Source organism: Petromyzon marinus, chromosome 26 (genome assembly GCF_048934315.1).
Source record: "Petromyzon marinus isolate PM22_M1 ecotype Great Lakes invasive population chromosome 26, UKy_Petmar_22M1.pri1.0, whole genome shotgun sequence".
Classification (NCBI taxonomy): domain Eukaryota; kingdom Metazoa; phylum Chordata; class Hyperoartia; order Petromyzontiformes; family Petromyzontidae; genus Petromyzon; species Petromyzon marinus.
This window is the reverse complement of record NC_133692.1, coordinates 4,288,539-4,308,883: the sequence shown is the minus strand read 5'-3', so window position 1 is coordinate 4,308,883 and position 20,345 is coordinate 4,288,539. Positions and strand designations below refer to the sequence as shown.

Below are 20,345 nucleotides of genomic sequence, written 5' to 3'. Positions count from 1 at the left end.
TAAACGTGAAACAAGGATTGAATAAAATCAATTTTAAGTTAAATTCAAATATAGGTCACCTACAGTCAAACAAGGTACAATTGCAAAGCTTCAATGTGAACACACGGCTCGATTAAGACTGGCAGACACAAACCCATTATCGTTTTTTTTAAGTTTTCTTGTTTTCACACTGGGTTTCAAATCGGCGTTTTTACTCGAATAAGTGTTCTGAGTAAAGGAGATTTGGAAAATAAGTAGAATGGATTTAAAATTTTAAATGTACCTCGGCAGCCATAATCTATCCACTGCTGTATGAAGACCTACCCAAGCCATCACCATTTCTCAGTTTCCCACTGGGATATGATGTCCTCTGTCCCGAGTTCCTAAAGAACCTCGGACTAATGACAACGATGGCTTGCAAATGTATTTACCATCGTACACAGGACAGGCACAATCCCGAAGTTATGGAAGCAAGCCAAAGTCATCGGCATTCTGAAACCCGATAAGAGGGAGTGACCAATCTCCTGTGGCCAATCTCTCTCTTGTCCTCCACTTCCAAACTGATGGAACATGCCATACTTGCCAGACATTCCCCCATTATTGACCCCCAACTGCCTCCAGAACAAGCTGGATTAAAAACTGTCCGTAGATGCTGCTAATAGATCGTTTCCTTCACCACCCTCATAGAAGCTGGTTCCCAGCGTCAACAAAAAAAAAACGGTACATATATGGTTGACCTCTCTGCTGCTGATGACACCGTTTGGCATCATATCATGCTGCTGAAGATCGCCCAAATCATCTGAGCCGTTCCACTTTTCACCTTCTCGTTGCAATGCTCAGCAGCCGTACTTTCAGGGTACACCTCGCTGGTAAACAGTGGCCACCCTCAAGGCTTGGTACTAACACCACAGCTAACACATGTGTAGTGGCGTAACGCACGGGGTTAGCAAAAGGGTGAGGTGACACTGGAGTGGCGTGGCAACAATTATGGGGTGAATCATGGATGGAGAGAGTGCAACTGAGGTCGCGCAGGTCCAAGCGTGGAGACATGGATTAGACGCCGGAGAAGCAGCAGCAATTAGGGGGTGAAGCATTGATGCATTTGGGCACGAGCAGATGTGCGCGTTTGGGCAAAGGGTAGTCGCCGGAGAGGCGATAATAGAGAGAGCGCGTGCTGGAGGCGCCGTAGAGGCGCCAGCTTAATGGGGGGTAAGGGAGGACCCCAAATGAGGAGGGATATATAAGGGAGTGTCCGGAGCAGCACGGAGAGTTGGTTGGTTGGTGCTCAAGGGATGAAGGAGACAAGAGTCTGGGAGAAGACGCCTGGGACCTCGCCCTCCTCACCTCGTCCTCCCCAGCAGTGTTGGCTAATCCCCTGCTGTGGGCAGGGACGAGGGCGGAGGTGTGAGGGAAGCAGGACAGGATAGCAGAGTCTCGAGTGAGAGAGAGAGAGCGGGGGAGACAGAGTGGTTACCGCGCACGAGGTGTGCGGAGGTGAGTAGGGGGAAGTCGGGGAGTTCGGAACAAGGGTTTGTGTGTTAGTTTAAGTGAGGAGCATCCACACTGGATGCAAGGTAAATAAATGACACGGGAGAAAAGTTAAGTGTCCGTGTGAGTACAACACTACACATGTATAAGTGACCTGCAATGTACATTATCTTGCAAGTTCATAGGATGACATAGTCCTTGCTGCACTGGGCACGAACATAGAGAACATTGCCAATACTATAACAGTTGATTTAATGTTATTGGAGTCATAGTTCTGTCACTGGAAACTCCACAACCACCACAAGCACTTTGCACTGTAACAATCACGCAGCAGATGCCACCCTTGATGTCCTTATGCAGTAGTCCAGTGCACTATGGCACCCACTCCACAATTTTTAGGGGTTATATTATAGAATCCTGACTTCCAAGCCCCACATAAAACAGATACGTGAAAAGACAAAATAAAGAATCACCCTTGAGAAATTTGCAGGAACAACTTGTGGAGCCTCAGCTGATGTGCTATGAACTGTCGCACTTATCACTGATGTATTCAGTGGCAGAGTACTGCGCTCCAGCCCCATCCACGAATGCGTACATAAAACTACGACAAGAATCCCCTGCTATCAGTTGCCACAGTAAGCGTTGTTTAGCATGTATATTGCTGATTATTTAGGGAACATTTCCTTACCAGTGTAATGTTTGACATGTGTTTTTTTTAAATGCACAATTGATGCACACGGTGAAAACGGACTTTTGCGATGTAATACCGTACTGTACGCGCATAGTGCGTACCAGCGCAAGTCCCGCTGCCACGTGGAGGGAAATCCTGAAGCTGGACTGGACAATGTTGAGGAGTCGGACGTTGGTGGACTTTCTTGCATCTCATGGTCGTGTGGAGCTATTCAATGAGGATCCGATGCAGCTGGAGCAACAACGAGCTGAGGAAGAGGCCGATGAAATAATACCCCTAGCACGAATACTAACTGGCATTTAGTGGCGTTCACTGCTGCAAGGAGCTGTACCAGTCGAACAAGAATGCTGTCCAGCTGTCTTTGGACAAATTTCTTTTTTATTCTGCAATCTAGAAGAGAGCCAGCTTTTCCATCACTGCTCACCCCAAGAGGCCTCCATCAGTAAGCACTCTAACCATCTCTGATCCGTTTTGTATCATTATTTTATTTATTATTAGTTAAAATGTATTTAACTTATAATCATATGCATTTTTGTACACATCATGATATTTAATCACATTTTTTTCCAGAAACATATATTTGGCATATTAGAGCTAGCTTTAAGTAAGTTTGAGTTAAGTAGCATTTCCCGGGAACGCATCCGTTATATTTATTCAGCGAATTCCTGTAGATGTACAATTAAATAACGCAAAGTGCATCATAAATGGAACACTAACGAACACCAACGCCTGGCTCCTTATTTTGGCAGGCATTCTGCCACCGAATATCCAGAGAGATATGCAAACTGCATTGAAGTTTACATTTTTTGTTTGTAAAAACAAACTACACATCAACCAAGACCTCAAAAATGTATTTTACCGCCAAGTCAAGTCCCGATCCCCCGTCTGGTAGAACACTGGCAAACAGAGTGGAACGACGTGGACATCCAGAATGAACACCTCATTTGAGACCCAAACCTCACATTTCCTGGTTTTGACATTCCTCAAAATCACTTGGTTTAACATCAATTACGTCAGGGGACAGGCCGATGCACACATCTCCTTCAAAAATGGAAAATTGAAGACAAGCCACAGAAGGGCGATTGTGACCATGTAATCCAAACTATGGACCATATAGAAAACCACTGTATTCTGCACTCCTTCAATGGAGGAATAGCAAAAATACACGAACTGCCTCCTGAAGCCCTCACGTGGCAAGCAGACCTCGACATTGGCATTTAGGTCCTGAACATTTTGCCATATTCAAGAATAGAAACCGAGCCCACTTACTCAGATGTATGAACCTGTTTTAAAATAAATGCCATGCAAGACTAGGACATTTATTTTCTTTTTCCTATAAATGCATTTTGAACTCTCAGGAGGAGAAATGTTTTTTTCTTCTTCATATAAATGGGTTTTTTATTATTGGAAACCTAGCATTTTCCATGGGTGAATGGCATTTTGCGGGTGTGCAATGCGTACACTATTGACTTGGGCATTTAATGATTAATCAATCCGTCAATTTTTACGTTTTCCGGACGTGCATCAAGTCATGCCTGAGAGAATCTATTTTTATAAATGTATCTTTTTCTTTTGTCTGGCCGATTGTCAAATGGGCAATACAAACAAACAAGTCTGTATAAGTGAGGCTGCACAAAAAGAGACTACCAAGAAGACAGGCACTTTTTACATTTTTAGTGACTTGCTTACCGTTCCTATACTTTGGACTCCTGGTATTGTTGCTGTAACTTTCTGATCCGCCCTGACTGGACATCTGTGAAAAAAAGAGCTTCATACCTCATCGGATTCCTCCAAGATAAATGTTTTGATTCTGAACCAAAATAGTACAGTTCAGATTGTACAATTGACACAAAACAATAGAAATAATTTCAAGAAGAAGACAGTAAAAATTCCACAGTACATCCGAGACAGTACAAATGAGGTAATGTAGATGCAACCTGTGATATAGTAAAATGGAGAGACAATAGAAATTGAATGGTACAAACGAGAGGATGAATTAAGGTGATGTTCTCTAGCAGGATTTCCTGTGTCTCCTGACAGGTGACTCGACAGTCGGGAAAAGCGCCCTGGTTCAAGCTTTCCACAGCGATGCCACCCTGTTCCCCAAGAACTACAACATGGTGGAAACACACGGCGGGCACACGTTCATTTCACTTACACGGGTCACGTTGGGACTCGCATTCGACTCAAGCTCAATTCCGTCAGTCATACCATGGCCCACTGCGTAAACTGACAAGTCACGTCTTGGCTCGTGTGTCACATTCACTTGGCGAATCACGTGATGACTCGATGAGTCAGCATCGGGTGCGACTCTCAGTCGCGCGCTGTGGTTCGCGCTCGGTATTTTTGTGGAATCACTGCGCATGATGTGAAATGTCAGTCGCGTAACGTGGGGCGCAGCTGTTCACCTTGAGGGATGCGAAATGCCACGACCATGATGATGAGTAAGCGGCCCGGCGAGTCCGAGGGCCAAGCAGTGACCGTTACATTTGAGACTGAGGTCAGCTCCTTCACCCCCACAATTATATTGGACGACGATGGTGCTGAATAGGGGGGGGGGGGGGGGGGCGGGCAGGTATAACCCTAGCCCATACTCTTTTGACAGCACGGTGAAAACAATTGGTGAAAAAATAAGACAGTTTGGACGCCTAGGAGATGGTGTGAAAGAGGGACCCAGTTCCACCTCTTGCTGCAAGCATTTATTCCTGCGTTGTGATCGATTCAAGTAGAAATGTGAGGCCTGCTCCGTGTGGTGCATGCACTTCATAATGCGGTCCAGGCAGTGCGTGTTATTCGCTTATCTACCCTGAGTCAGGCTCATGGGCTCGCATAGTGTTCTGCTGCGCGAGGAAATAATGGGGGAAAATGAACTTACTCTATTCATTGTCACACGAATCATCCTGGATGCACCGCATAGGGAAAGGTCAGCCCTTTTTAATGAGAATTTAATTGAATGCTGTCGATCTCGCCACTAACCGCAGTCGCCCCTAGGGCACGTGGGTGCTGTATGGTTAATGCGGTCGGCTGGGCTATCTCCCTTTGCAGACTGTGGGAGTCGAGCTGCTCGTGAAATCTGTCGGCGTACCTGACACCACCGATAGCGTCGTACGTATTTTCATATTTTTTCTTATGCAATTCATAATCTTTTTGCCTGATTTTACACCGGCAGTATATTCAACGGTTACATATTTCACCAAACTTTAATTATCCTCGCGAAAGTCTCACAATCATTTTAGTGCAGTGCGGTAATTAAATACAAATAATTAAAAGGCATATGGTAAAATTTGCGCTTTGCAAGTCCGGCGGCCTTTGCCTTTAGTAACAAAGCAGCCGTTTAGTTCACTGAAACGCTTCTCCGCATACCACTCAGCTGAGAAGATATTTAACTGACTGAAACCAGATTGCAGTGATAAACAAACACCTGCTCCAATAGAAGTAAATCTCCATATATTCACAGACAGCGCTTGGTCAGCATTCTGTATTTTAAACGCCTCGTGTGCGGCGTGGTGGGTGTGCTGAATCCGTGAAGTCCCCATGCTGTGTTGGCTCCTGTCTTTTATATCGAATATTTGGCCCTGGAATGGCAATTAATTAATCAAACTGAGCATTGTTATTTTGTTGCCAAAAGTAAATTATCCTTATTATGCAGCTATTTTAACCTGCTTATAATATAATTGGTTTTGTTAATATGTTTACTGACAATTTAAGATGCTGAAAGCTTGCATGTGTTCATTCATATTAGTCCTCCATGTGTATGTAAATATTACATTGTATACTGAGAAATTATTAAAAAAAACACTGTATTTGAATGCCCTAATCAATAGTTGATATATTCAGGAATATTAATGTTTTCAACACTGTCATTGTTTTAGAATATCATTACTTCAAGAGCACACACATAACACACAGGTTCATATCGATGTATAAATACATATACAACATAATTTATTAAGCAAATTGCAATATTTATTGAAAGTAAACAGATGGAGAACACATTGGAATATATTCTGTATATGAAAGGTGATTACTGAGGATGACTCTAGGCTAAAACTTATGAAACAGGCAAGTGTAAGCAGGTTGGAGTGCTGAAATTTGAGCCGTCGTATTGACTGTTAAGGAAAGTAAGCGGGCTTGACACATCGCTAGAACGAATGAAGGCTGTTAAGACTGAGGACAGCATGGCATCTAAATAAGGGAACATATCCGAGGGTACAGCAACGGCAGAGATGGAGCGATGAAATGAGCTCGTGTGCAGGTGCTAATTGGATCGTTGCATTGTGAGTCCGTGAGGGATGGGCGGAAACTTGGGGAGGCCTTCATCCTGCAGTTGATCGATCACGGCTGATAACAATGATGATTTCCAAAGAGTTCATGTATTCATGATAGACTGGACTTACAAGAGTGCAGGATAACAAATGTTCAGACTTACACAATATTGGCAATGAATGCGAATGTTGATCTGTTTTTCCGTACACTTACAGGAAATATACCTGTATGATTCAGGTGGGAAGGACATTTTTAATGACCTTGTGCAAAAAAATGTAAGTTTTTTTTTTCTCACACTGTCTTTATTCAGCGTGGCTTTTAGACTAACGCTATTGCTGTGCAGTCTGCCTTAAGCCTTTACTATGGTTAACATTAATTACAATTGCTGATCGAACTATTGAGATTGTAATTTTGAAGCCAGTTTGCGCAATATCTTTTTTTACGTGCCGCACGCTGCATCATCTTGTTTTGTAGAGCAGGAATAACGACGTAGAGTAAACTCTATTATTTGACAGCACAACTGCCCCCGTCAGTATTACGTGACCTCTGCTTTCGCCGCGGTGCCAATTGTTACACCAAGCACTGTTGTGTTTGGCAGTGGGACCACCCCAGCATGCTGTGCCTGGTGTTTGATGTCACCAACGAGCAGTCGCTGGGCGGCTGTGGCAAGTGGCTGGAGCGCGTGCGGGCACAGAGCCCCGGCGTCCCCTTCCCCGGTGAGCACGGTGAAGGACCGGCGCAGTCACGCACGCGCCGCAGCGCGTCCGTTCCTCGTGCTCGCGTATGTCTTGTTATTTATGGCTGTTTCCAACGGAGGATGAAGAACGTCGATTGCGTTCGCTTTGTTTGTAATGTGAGGTAATGATGACTTGCAAATATGGTTCAATGTGAATTTGAGTCAAGTTTAATGTTGCGTTGCCGTTTCGGGACTGATCAAACTGGCTTAATTGATTCACGCCCAAAATTTTCGGGCACAAAGCGGCCAACCCAAAAAGGACTACAGGGAGTCCCCGACTTAGGAACGCCCGACTTACGAACATCCGCACCTACGAACGAGATTCCATAGGATATGTTTTAACCATCTGACGTGGGAACGCGAACTCGTACTTGCCAATCGAACCAAAGAATTATTTTGTTCAGCAGAGCGATCCTCCGCGAGATGCAATGAGTCCCAGCATCCGACTGAGAGTAAGGGTGTGTGAAAGTAGGTATGTGTGAAAGTGACTGCGTATGTGCCGCGGGTGTGTGCGTGCACGTGCCCCCATATGTGTTTGGGGAGCAGTAGTGCAATGGTTAGTGCGCTGTGCTATGACCCGAGTTCGAGTCTCGCTCACGACCAACACCAGTGACGATTATCTGAATGGGTCCTGGGCCTCCCCTAGGTCGACTGAGCCTCAAATGAGTTGTTGGTGCGGTATGTAAATATTGCCACTGTATGTCAAAGGCGGCCGTGGGGTCGTACTTGCCACCGACCCACTCGTGTGTCGTGCTGGCCTTCAAACAGTGAGGGAAAAAGTATTTGATCCCCTGCTGATTTTGTACGTTTGCCCACTGACAAAGAAATGATCAGTCTATAATTTTAATGGTAGGTTTATTTGAACAGTGAGAGACAGAATAACAACAAAATCCAGAAAAACGCATGTCAAAAATGTTATAAATTGATTTGCATTTTAATGAAGGAAATAAGTATTTGACCCCTCTGCAAAACATGACCTAGTACTTGGTGGCAAAACCCTTGTTGGCAATCACAGAGGTCAGACGTTTATTGTAGTTGGCCACCAGGTTTGCACACATCTCAGGAGGGATTTTGTCCCACTCCTCTTTGCAGATCTTCTCCAAGTCATTAAGGTTTCGAGGCTGACGTTTGGCAACTCGAACCTTCAGCTCCCTCCACAGATTTTCTATGGGATTAAGGTCTGGAGACTGGCTAGGCCACTCCAGGACCTTCATGTGCTTCTTCTTGAGCCACTCCTTTGTTGCCTTGGCCGTGTGTTTTGGGTCATTGTCATGCTGGAATACCCATCCACAACCCATTTTCAATGCCCTGGCTGAGGGAAGGAGGTTCTCACCCAAGATTTGCCGATACATGGCCCCGTCCATCGTCCCTTTGATACGGTGAAGTTGTCCTGTCCCCTTAGCAGAAAAACACCCCCAAAGCATACTGTTTCCACCTCCATGTTTGACGGTGGGGATGGTGTTCTTGGGGTCATAGGCAGCATTCCTCCTCCTCCAAACACGGCGAGTTGAGTTGATGCCAAAGAGCTCCATTTTGGTTTCATCTGACCACAACACTTTCACCCAATTGTCCTCTGAATCATTCAGATGTTCATTAGCAAACTTCAGACGGGCATGTATATGTGCTTTCTTGAGCAGGGGGATCTTGCGGACGCTGCAGGATTTCAGTCCTTAATGGCGTAGTGTGTTACCAATTGTTTTCTTGGTGACTATGGTCCCAGCTGCCTTGAGATCATTGACAAGATCCTCCCGTGTAGTTCTGGGCTGATTCCTCACCGTTCTCATGATCATTGCAACTTCACGAGGTGAGATCTTGCATGGAGTCCCAGGCCGAGGGAAATTGACAGTTCTTTTGTGTTTCTTCCATTTGCGAATATTCGCACCAACTGTTGTCACCTTCTCACCATGCTGCTTGGCAATGGTCTTGTAGCCCATTCCAGCCTTGTGTAGGTCTACAATCTTGTCCCTGACATCCTTGGAGAGCTCTTTGGTCTTGGCCATGGTGGAGAGTTAGGAATCTGATTGATTGATTGCTTCTGTGGACAGGTGTCTTTTATACAGGTAACAAGCTGAGATTAGAAGCACTCCCTTTAAGAGTGTGCTCCTAATCTCAGCTCATTACCTGTATAAAAGACACCTGGGAGCCAGAAATCTTTCTGATTGAGAGGGGGTCAAATACTTATTTCCATCATTAAAATGCAAATCAATTTATAACATTTTTGACATGCGTTTTTTATGGATTTTTTTGTTGTTATTGTTCAAATAAACCTACCATTAAAATTATAGACTGATGATTTCTTTGTCAGTGGGCAAACGTACAAAATCAGCAGGAGATCAAATACTTTTTTCCCTCACTGTAGGTGCTTGCTAACAGCACTTGCCGCAACAGTCTGTTATGGGTATTAGAAGGATCGTTGTCATTGTTTTGTGTGTGCGCGCATACGCCGTTTGTGTGTGTGTGCGTGCAATTGTGGGGACTCATTACGCCCTTCTAACAAGCATTTCCGATAGAGTATTTATCACAGTATTAAATGGAAATGTACACATATTTGTTCTTATTTCTGAGTTTAACAATCCTTCGATTTTTTTTTAACCATAACACATTTTATAACACTGACTGTATGAACATTTAAATACAGTACATTATTCTGTCCCGACTTACAGACTGTTAGCCTTATGGGCAGGTCTTAGGAATGGAACCAGCTTGTAAGTCAGGGACTGCCTGTATTTGCAAATATGCAGTTGTATTTTTCACTGACAGCTATCCATCGGCTTCTGGCCTTCTTAGGACAAACGCATGTTGGAAAGTATTATTTTAATCGGTATTTATGCTCGATTTTTCTTCCTTGTTTTTTCGTAATTTTTTCCACATTTTTATCCCCAATTCACCACTGCCTCCGTTCCCCTCCTCAGTACCACCACCACCACATCTCAACAGAAATGTTTAAGGGTCATAGAACCAAATCATGCCCCGCAACAAGGAGAATGGCGTCATTCACAGTGGAATCAAGCAAGAATTTTCTTTCAATTAGTCAATTAGTTCTATCCTGATCGTGCTCTTGGCATCATGTCCTGGAACAAAGTATCCATTCGGACCTCTCGCAGAACAGCGCGACCCTTCGTGCGAGAGTGGTCCATGGAATTGGATATTACAGAGCTACCTGAGACCATTTCAAGTGACCTCTTCAACGCAGTAGAGGTCAACACTATCTCACCCACTCTGCCATATGAGAGTAATGTTTCGTCACATCATAGTATAAATGATTCTAGATTTTAAGCTTTCATGACTGCAAGGATTTATACTCTTTGGTTTTATTCGGTAAAGTCACGTAGATAAAATAAAACAAAATAAAACAATTTTATTTTATCTACGTGACTTTACCGAATTAAACCAAAGAGTATAGTATAAATTATGTTTAATCCTCGGAGCTGGAATTTAGATTGTCTGCAATACCAAGTTTAAATGGCGTGGGGTGGTTTTTTTTGTGTGCTGCAATTGGTAACCCAGCTGAGACCATCAATTCCCTTCATTTGAAAACTTGCTTTAATCACAGGCAGCAAACTGGATTAGAACCCAGTATCTCATCAGCGCAGGCTTGGCGCTCTGACCTCCATGTCACCTGGCCACCTCTTCTTTCATTCTGTTTATTTCACCCCACTGGCACGGGATTTCTTTTTTCATTTTCCCTGGCAGGGTTTCTCAGTGACTGTATGACAAGCGTTGCCCCGAGTGTCAGCCTTTGCAAATGCAATACTCCAAACAAATTGATTGAAGAAGGGCGATGGCATGTCAGTTTACTTGCATGACAAATTTGAATTCACAGTGCAGTTTTTTTCTCCTGAGGCTTGTCCAAGGCTGTTACGCCTCTGACAATGCCTGATGCATTGGCGGTGCCGTGTGGGAGAGGATAAATTATAGCATGCACGTGTATGTGTGTTTGTGTGGTTTTTAGAAGTGTGGAGAGCGGTCGTACGGTGGTTAGCACACTTTGATTTTCTATCCCGGCGACCCGAGTTTGATTCCCGCTCATGATCAGTAACAGTGGCGAATATTTGAACGGGTACCGGGCATTGGCAAGACACAGACAGCTGGGCGTGGTATTTGCCACCCACCCATTAATCTGCCGCTTTGAGCCCTCATAGGTGCTTACTTCAGTACTTGCCCCAACATTCTCTGAAAGGCTGTACTGAGGATGTTTGTCTTTTGGTTTCAGGAGTACTTGTAGGTAACAAAGTTGACCTGGGGCCCCGGAGAGTGGTCTCTGCAGCTCAGGGACAGGAGTTTGCCATTGCCAATGGGCTCGAGTACTTCGAAACCTCTGCTGTAAGTAATCAATGCTTGACTTTGAACTCTGCGATGTGTAATTGGGTCGTACCGTGTGTTGTTTGGCGTGACGTGCGGGGAGCTTCTCCAGGAAGAGCTCAATTTCTCCCTCGAGCGAACTGTGCTCATTCGGTTGCCGAAGAAGCTCCCAGCACTTAAATCAGTTACTGACGGAGGCTCATGGAGCGAACAGTCGGTCATTGTGCAAAACGAAAAGCGGTACATCCTGAAAAAGCACCGGTGAGCTGCACAGCAAAGACAAATATCCCCCATCTAGTCTTGACAGACTGTTGGGGTAAGTGTTGTTAGCGAGCACCTGTAAAGGCCAACACGGCACACCAGGGGGTGGGTGGCCAGCACCACGGCACAACCGTGAACATCTACACAGTAACGCTTGGTGTTTTAATTCCGTTGTTTATAAATAATTATAATTTTTACAGTTGCATTGGCACATTATATTCTCTTATTCAATGATATGTCACGTAAAAAAAACAACTGCTTTTGTGTTAGATTAAATGTTAAAACTGTAGGCAGTGGGTGCCATTATAAATTTTAAATAGTGTTCATATAAATTATTCATGGGTGTCAATTGCCTCTCACTCCCCCGGCCCAACCCCACCGCTGCGCCCCTCCCTCGGGAATTCAGAAGGAGATGGAGAACATCGACACTCCGTTCCTCTACCTGGCAAAAGCCTTCCATAGGCTCTACGTGGACAAAACAGACTTCATCAAATCCTTGGTGTGACGTGTCCTAAAATGTGTCTTATTTAAAAGTAAATCGTGATTTTCAAAAAGTATGTTTTACTTGTCAGTGGAAAAAAAATGCAAAATATTTTGCTACGATTTCATAACGTAAATAGTCCCATGGGCGTATTTACTGATTTATTTACACTACGAGTAAGAGTGAATTACCCGATAAGTCCACTCATTTGAATTGGGTATCTCACGAGTCACTGTTATTGGGCCACATAGATAAATTTGAACCACTTAAGTGATGCCACCCTAGGTGGTACCGACAAAGTGAAATATCTGGTGTGTGTGCTCATGAGCTAGAAGCCCTTTATCATGAAGAACAAAAGCCTCCACGTGCCCTTGCTTCACCACACTTCGCCGTGATGGTCAGTGCGGTTTGCTGCAGGAAGTGTCCAGGACCTGTTTAGCTAATCGCTCGCCACTGGTGTTGGCAGCCGTGGCCTGGAATTGAACGCAAATCACGAAATTCACACCTCAATGCACGAACCACTAATGCCACGGCTCCATCGGGCTATGGTGTATGTTCATGTACAGCATGCTGCGTGGGCTGTTGACTGGTTGCTCGGAAGGGACCGTCGTGCTAAATGTTGCTTGGGTTTGGCTTCTTTCAACAAAAAATTGCATGGCGCTAAATAATTATTGATTAAATGTTTTGTCAAGTTCCCCGAGAATGTGGCAACGTGAATGAATGTTTCTCTCAATCAACTGAACGCAACAGCAGCGTGGTACCGTGCTTGTAAATAAATCGTTAATGTCATTAAAGATGACCTTGTGATTTATTTGTGTTAAACTGCTTTCTCAGCATCGAGTGTTCCTTCTGAAATGAATTAATAACTACGTTGGTTTAAAGAGGAACCGTCTGTTAGGCATTCACATATAATGAAATGATGTGCCAATAATGGATTAATCAATTAGTCTAAGGGCAAATGCGTTAATAGCTTTTGGGCCCTCACATCTTAATGAAATCTGGTGTGAGCAGCATGGTGTGAGGGACAATTTTACGAAGAAGGTGAATCGATGTAACTTGACCAAGTGATGGTAAATGCGTTTGCCTTATTTTGCAAAAAAGAAAACCCCTGATAAGCTAAGAGAGGGCATGACTGATGACCCCTAATTTAAATGAGATAATGGCTTGCGAGTGTCAACTTTCCTCATCGGGCTCCTCCCACCTGTGCATCAGGGATTATATATTTTTTTGAAAGTGAGATTTCAAGGCCGCAAGGCCCAGATCTACTCCTTCATAGTGAAAAGTGATTTTCTGCTTAAATGAGCATGGAGCCAGGCTGTGCTCACCTCCTGTTTCCAGGCCCCGAAGCCGCTGGTAGGAAATGCCACATGGTGGAGGCGAGCCTCACCATAGTACAACCTCTGATGACTTCGCAAATAAAGTGGTGCTCGTTATGTCAAACCCATCGAGGGATGGTGAGCCGAGCCAACCCCTCTGACGAAGATTTGAGCTCATAACCCTTCCAATCGTGAGCCGCTCTCTCTCTCTGTACCACTGAGCCACCAACGTGACAGCTGACACTGTCCGTGCACACGCTGTGAGTGAGGGCATCTGCTCCCCAGCCGCAGGCAACCGTACAACTTTTTGGACAGAAGGGGGCAAGCCATATACTGCGTCCCCGCAATATCATACATATACATGCACCCCCTTGGCTCCTTCAAATATTCCTACGTGACGAGCACAAGCTGGCTCTCTGCACCGTGGTTTCATAACAAACATCATCACAAACTGCTTTCTGCCAATGGCCACTTTCATTAACAATGTTGGCTACTTGCGGTGCAATTGAAGTGCCACGTACATACATGTGCACAACCCTATCAGTCTACTGCTGCGTGAGGGCCTCCCTACACCTCTGCGGGTTGTGGTTATTTGAGCATGCTTTACCACGCCATTCATTGTTGGTATGTGAAGGTGGCTCTCATAAGACGTTTGGAGCAGAGCACCCGACAGCAGTGGATGTTTCTGCTGCACTGCTGTTCTCAGCAGCCTATACAGCACCTTAAGTTTTAAAGCTTTCGTGACTGCAGGGATTCATATTCTTGGTTCTTTCGGTAAAGTCACGTAGAAGGGAAATAATACAATAATAAAAATAAAATAATACAATTATCACGACGTTTCGATTGCAACACAAGCAATCATCATCAGGTGTGAAAACCACAGCAAGAATTTTTTTAATAAAGCGTAGTTTTTTTTTTCTTAACGTTAGCACCACGGACAGCGACTGGCGGTTGTTCAGACGGACGAGTCCATCTATGCTCGGAACGGAGGAGGGGGGAGAGAAGGAGAATGGAATGCGGTCTGAAAGTCACTGTAAGCGTGAACAAAATCAATCAAGACCCGAAATGGTGTATCACATCCTTCCAATGATTGCTAAGCCAGAATCCATCTTCTCGGTTGAAATTGTCTCTGTGTTTGTATATGTGGATAGCCTCATGAACGAATCTCATGGTAGCCAGATGGCTTGCAGAGAACCTCTGTCTTGGAGAAGTCAATGTCATGTGAGCCCACTGAATTATAACAGTGGTCTGCCACGGCTGAGGTGTTGGTCTTACCGTGTTTTAGGTCTGCTTGTTGTCCGAAACATGTTTGGTTTCTCCAATGTAACTGCTACCAAAGAGGCAACTTAGTTTGTAGACGCCAGGGTACTGTATGTGTGGAATCACATATTTTACAGACGGAACCAGATCACGGATTTTATGTACTGTGTTGAATCGGACCTGGATCTTGTGTTTATTCAGGATTTTCGAGATCTTTTTTGTGATGCCCGCAATGTAGGGTAAGGTGATGGTTCCTCAAGAGGGTCCTTCTTCATGGTTGGAGTGATGGCTTTGCGGATTGTGTAGTCGGAGTAACCATTAGCCTTGAGAGCTTGGTGTACGTGCTTGAGTTCACTGGCAATGTGTTCCTGGTCGGAGATGCATTGGGCTCTATGGTATAGAGTCTTGAGGAGGGAATTCTTCTGGGATGGATGGTGGTGGGTATCCGGTTTTAGGTAAGCACCCGTATGGGTGGCTTTCCTGTAAACAGAGTGGCTCATTGAACTATCAGGTCTGTTTTTTTATTAGGACATCCAAATAAGGTAGCTTGCCATCTTTTTCGACTTCCATGGTGAATCTGATGGCTTGGTGTATGGAATTGATGTGGGCGAGTAATTGGTCTAGAGCAGGCCGGCCATGTGGCCAGATGACAAAAGTGTCATCCACGTACCTCTTCTACAAGGTCGGGCGTAGAGTGGCAGTCTGGATGGCGTTATTCTCAAATTTCTCCATGAAAACGTTGGCTACAACCGGAGATAGGGGGGAGCCCATTGGGGTGCCCTCAGTTTGTTTGTAGAAAGTTATATTCCAGGTGAAGTATGTATTGGTTAAGCAGTGTCTCACCAGGGGGGGTACCTCAGTGTTCAGTCCTTGATGACACCATCGCAATTATTGAAGACTTTGTTCATCAAGGACTGAACACTGAGGTACCCCCCCTGGTTTCCCTCATCAAGACTCAACACCATAGAGCCCAATGCATCTCCGACCAGGAACACATTGCCAGTGAACTCAAGCACGTACACCAAGCTCTTAAGGCTAATAGTTACTCCGACTACACAATCCGCAAAGCAATCACTCCAACCATGAAGAAGGATCCTCTTGAGGAGCCATTCAAAACCATCACTTCACCCTACATTGCGGGGATCACAAAAAGATATCCAAAATCCTGAATAAACACAAGATCCAGGTCCGATTCAATAGTACATAAAATCCGTGATCTGGTTCCATCTGTAAAAGATGTGATTCCAGACATACAGTACCTTGGCGTCTACAAACTAAGTTGCCTCTGTGGTAGCAGTTACATTGTTGAAACCAAACGACATGTCTCGGACCGCATCCGTGAACACAAAGCAGACCTAAAACACGGTAGGATTAACACCTCGACCGTGGCAGATCACTGTTATAATTCAGTAGGCTCACATGACATTGACTTCTCCAAGACAGAGGTTCTCTGCAAGCCATCCGGCTACCATGAGAGATTCGTTCATGAGGCTATCCACATATACAAACACAGAGACAATTTCAACCGAGAAGATGGATTCTGGCTTAGCAATCATTGGAAGGATGTGATAAACCATTTCGGGTCTTGATTGATTTTGTTCACGCTTACGGTGACTTTCAGACCGCATTCCATTATCCTTCTCTCCCCCCCTCCTCCGTTCCGAGCATAGACGGACTCGTCCGTCTGAACAACCGCCAGTCGCTGTCCGTGGTGCTAACGTTAAGAAAAAAACGCCACTTAAAAAAATATTGCTGTGGTTTTCACACCTGATGATGATTGCTTGTGTTGCAATCGAAACGTGAAATTTTAATAGTTTTATTTTTATTATTTTATTATTTCCCTTCTACGTGACTTTGCCGAAAGAAACAAGAATATACAGCACCTGTTGTACGCATGGTGACCGACCATTAAGGAGGACCCTCTCCAGGCTCCAAAATAACCCGCTTAGCTTTCGAGACGTGACAACGTCGGGCACATGCCCTGGTGATTTGGTCACAGGCAGTACGTATTCGCTAAGATCACATTTCCTGGAGATAGCGCAGATAGAGGAAACATGCTGCGCAGGGCTTGCTGGTGACTTTGGTGGTGACTTTGTTGGTGGAGATTTTGTTGGTGATTTTGCTGGTGACTTTGTTGGTGACTTTGGTGGTGACTTTGTTGGTGACTTTGCTGGTGACTTTGCTGGTGACTTTGGTGGCGACTTTGCTGGTGACTTTGCTGGTGACTTTGGTGGTGACTTTGGTGGCGACTTTGCTGGTGACTTTGCTGGTGACTTTGTTGGTGACTTTGCTGGTAACTTTGCTAGTGAATTTGTTGGTGACTCACCGGTGGGTGGTGGTGGTGGGGGGGGTTAATGTCTGTCCACCAGGTGTGAGGGCCGGGTAGGTCCTCTACTCTCCTCTCTGCTCCTTCCCCTCGCTCGCGACGTTAAATGGCTGCCGCCGGTTTGCCCATTGCCTTTGCTTCGAATTCCCGTGCGGTTTTTTGACAGACGTCGGCGGAGCAGCGGGAATGATCATTAACGCCGTGATGCACGCTGCGGAGAGCTCTCCACGTGCGCTCCAAGAACCCCTGCCACCCCCCTTCCCCCGCTACCCCCTTCCCCCGCTACCCCCCTCCCCCCGCCACCCCCCTTCGCCCGCCACCCCTCCCCCCGCCACCCCCCTCCCCCTGCCACTCCCCTTCCCCCCGCCACCCCCCTCCCCTCGCACACCCCTCCCCCCCGCCACCCCCCGCACCCCCCCTCCCCTCGCCGTTCCCCACCCTCCCCCCGCTACCTCCCCTCTCGTCACGTGCATTCCCCAGAGAGATGCTCCATTTCTAAAGACGGCTTTATTTCGTCCCGCATGCCTGGATAGCAGCTTACGGTGATTAAGGTTACGGAAGAAGAAAAAAATCGTTAAATATGTTTTATTTAAAGAAGGGGGAAAAGGTAAAGGCGCAGTCCTGCAATTGCTTACAACGCTTTTGGAGAACGACCTCTTGAAAGAGGTGTTGGTTTACCCACGCTTTGCCCCACCGTCTGCTGGTCGATCTGCTGCTGGTCGACTTCACTAAAGAGCCTGTCAAGAGCAGTGGTTTGCAAGGCCGTGGGAAGTTGTCTGCGGAACTGTTGCAGATACTGTGATTTAAAGTATAAAACAACTAAAATGCGCCATTAGGAAGGGTCATTGTCCGAATTGTCGCTTATTGTATATTTTCCGTTTAATGCCACGGTGTTATTGATGATCACGTTGCGTATTTTATTATCTGTGCGTGTGAACCACCGTCAGCGGCGTATCACCACCAGATATCATTTATTTTATTTAGAGTTCAGGTGGTTTAAACAACAAAAATATATTTTGACTTAAAGCTTTCGTGACTGCAGTAATTCATATTCTTAGCGCTTTCGGTAAAGTCACGTTGAAGGGAAACAATAAAATAATAAAATATATATAACAATAAAAATTCTCACGACGTTTCGACCATAACACAAACGGTCGTCACACCTGATGACCGTTTGTGTTATGGTCACACAACGTGACTTTACCGAAAGAGCTAAGAATAACAAAAATATATTAAATTCATCACAGACCCCCCCCCCCCTCCTTGCTTTGACCTGCCCAAACTCGGTCACGGACGCTGCTCAGCAGGTTCCGTACTGGCCAGTGTCCGTGGTGCAGCCAACCACCGCACCTGGAGCCAACGTGGCCACAGCCCACTCGGTGGATGTGGCCAGCGACAGGCCGTGAATTCGCGCATTGTCGACGAGTGGGCCCCGACCCGAATCGCCAGTGGTCTCGGGGCGCCCCTCCCCCCTCCCTCTACGCCGCTGATTTGGCGGCTGTTACCCGGTTACGCAAAAAGGGCACACGGTAGTCATCATAATAATATAATACATTTTGATATATCAATATATGATTGATGCGTGGTGGTCCGGGAGAAACAGTTTCAGAGTTGGCAGTAGTCCACGTGTCAATAAAGACTGGGAACAGCTGCTCTAGATGGTATGTGGGCCTACTCTTCCACGCCAGCCACACGCCAGCCAAACACCGTGCCAGCCACTTTGAACAATTCAATTCATCTTTCGCGTTTTATTAGGACGGCCTATTTAATAATTCACAGCGTATTGTCTTCAGAGGAGCGCTCTGCAGAAAATGACATTTCTGTGGTAAAAAAAAACAACAACCCACAGACATGATGGGTTTGTGTCGCATAGGTTGTGGTTGGCTGCAGGGCCTGATAAATGAAAACAGGAGACAGCAATGGGATCAGGCAGGAGTGGCATGCTGACTAATCCAACGCTTGGTCGGGGCATCCTCTGCATGTGGCAGATTTCACTTTTTCTGTACTTGTGCTTTTCTTATTATTATTTGCCTGGGGGCATGAAATCCTCGCACCAAACCAATGGTAACTTTGCCTCCACCGCGCTCTGCACACAGCAACACAGACCCAGGCCGAAGTAACCCAGGGCGCGCCCGTAGCTCATCGTGTCTCTGAAGCCAATCATGGCAGTGCCCGGATGGGTGACCAGCGTTCGCAAGTCGGGTGTTTATGGGCTGCTACCGACCCATGTTGTTGGCAGCTGAGGGCAGTCGGTGCAGCGAATGCAGTGTAGAGTGCGTCTACGCTGCCATAGCGATACTCCCTCGCCGTCACCAACCCGCACTGACCAGCGTAGTGAAGTATGGTAAAAAAAAAACCCACGACCCAGAAGGGCGTAGGGTAGCACTCACCCAGCAATTAGATTCGCAAATGGCCTTAAATTAATATTGTTTTTTTCTATACATATACAAGTATGTTTTGTGTATATTTACAAAGCAAACAAATACCTAAACGGTCCCTTGGTTGGGTTGTGGCTTATAAATCTGTATTTTTAAAAAAACGAGTAACGCTTTAAAGCATTGCGTTTTAGGTTTGATGTAGTAATGTGGAGTTATACACACAGGACTCTGGGAGCCGGGCACTAATGTCCCGTCTTGGCAACTAGGTTCCCTTACTCCCCGTGGGTCGCACAGCGCGGTAATGGGATCTTGGCACGACGCTTGGGTTGACAGGGCCCTGATTATTTAAACACCGTGCCAAGACAACGGGGTACACTAATAATGGGGTGGCACATCTCAATACCGGTCTGTGTGTTTGTCTGTGTGTGTGTCTGTTGTGTGTCTGTGTGTGTGTCTGTGTGTGTCTGTGTGTGTATGTCTGTGTGTGTGTCTGTGTGTGTGTCTGTGTGTGTTTGTGTGTCTGTGTGTACGTGTGTGTGGGGGGGGGAGCGGTTGTGTAGCGGTGAGCGCGCCGTGCTACGAACCCGACGACCCGAGTTCGATTCCCGCTCACGGGCACCACCAGTGGCGATTATCTGAACCGGTCCCGGGGCTCCCCTAGGTCGACTCAGCCTCAAATGAGTACCTGGTGCGATGTGTAAAAATCGCCACTCAGGAGACAAAGGTGGTCCGGCGTGGTCATGGCCACCCACCCCCTCGTGCGCCGTGCCGGCCTTCAAAGGTGCTCGCTAACAGCACTTGCCCCAACAGTCCGTTAACGGCTATACGGGGGATCTTTGTCTCTATCCTGACTTCTGACGC

The 20,345-nt window shown here is 45.9% G+C and overlaps 1 protein-coding gene across 3 annotated transcripts in view; it reads left to right on the top strand.

Annotated features, from left to right (window-relative positions):
- Nucleotides 1-20,345, top strand: part of IFT27 (intraflagellar transport 27) — a 44,020-nt gene that overhangs the window by 3,070 nt on the left and 20,605 nt on the right. For 2 of the 3 annotated variants that reach the window (XM_076069879.1, XM_032961157.2), the window contains exons 2-6: nucleotides 4,199-4,278; nucleotides 5,204-5,263; nucleotides 6,640-6,699; nucleotides 7,023-7,140; nucleotides 11,374-11,483. In XM_076069879.1, the coding sequence (XP_075925994.1) occupies nucleotides 4,199-4,278; nucleotides 5,204-5,263; nucleotides 6,640-6,699; nucleotides 7,023-7,140; nucleotides 11,374-11,483 (428 nt within the window). Of the gene's footprint in view, nucleotides 1-4,198; nucleotides 4,279-5,203; nucleotides 5,264-6,639; nucleotides 6,700-7,022; nucleotides 7,141-11,373; nucleotides 11,484-12,129; nucleotides 13,016-20,345 lie in introns of those variants that run through there. The other variant, XM_032961156.2, reaches the window with a different exon arrangement.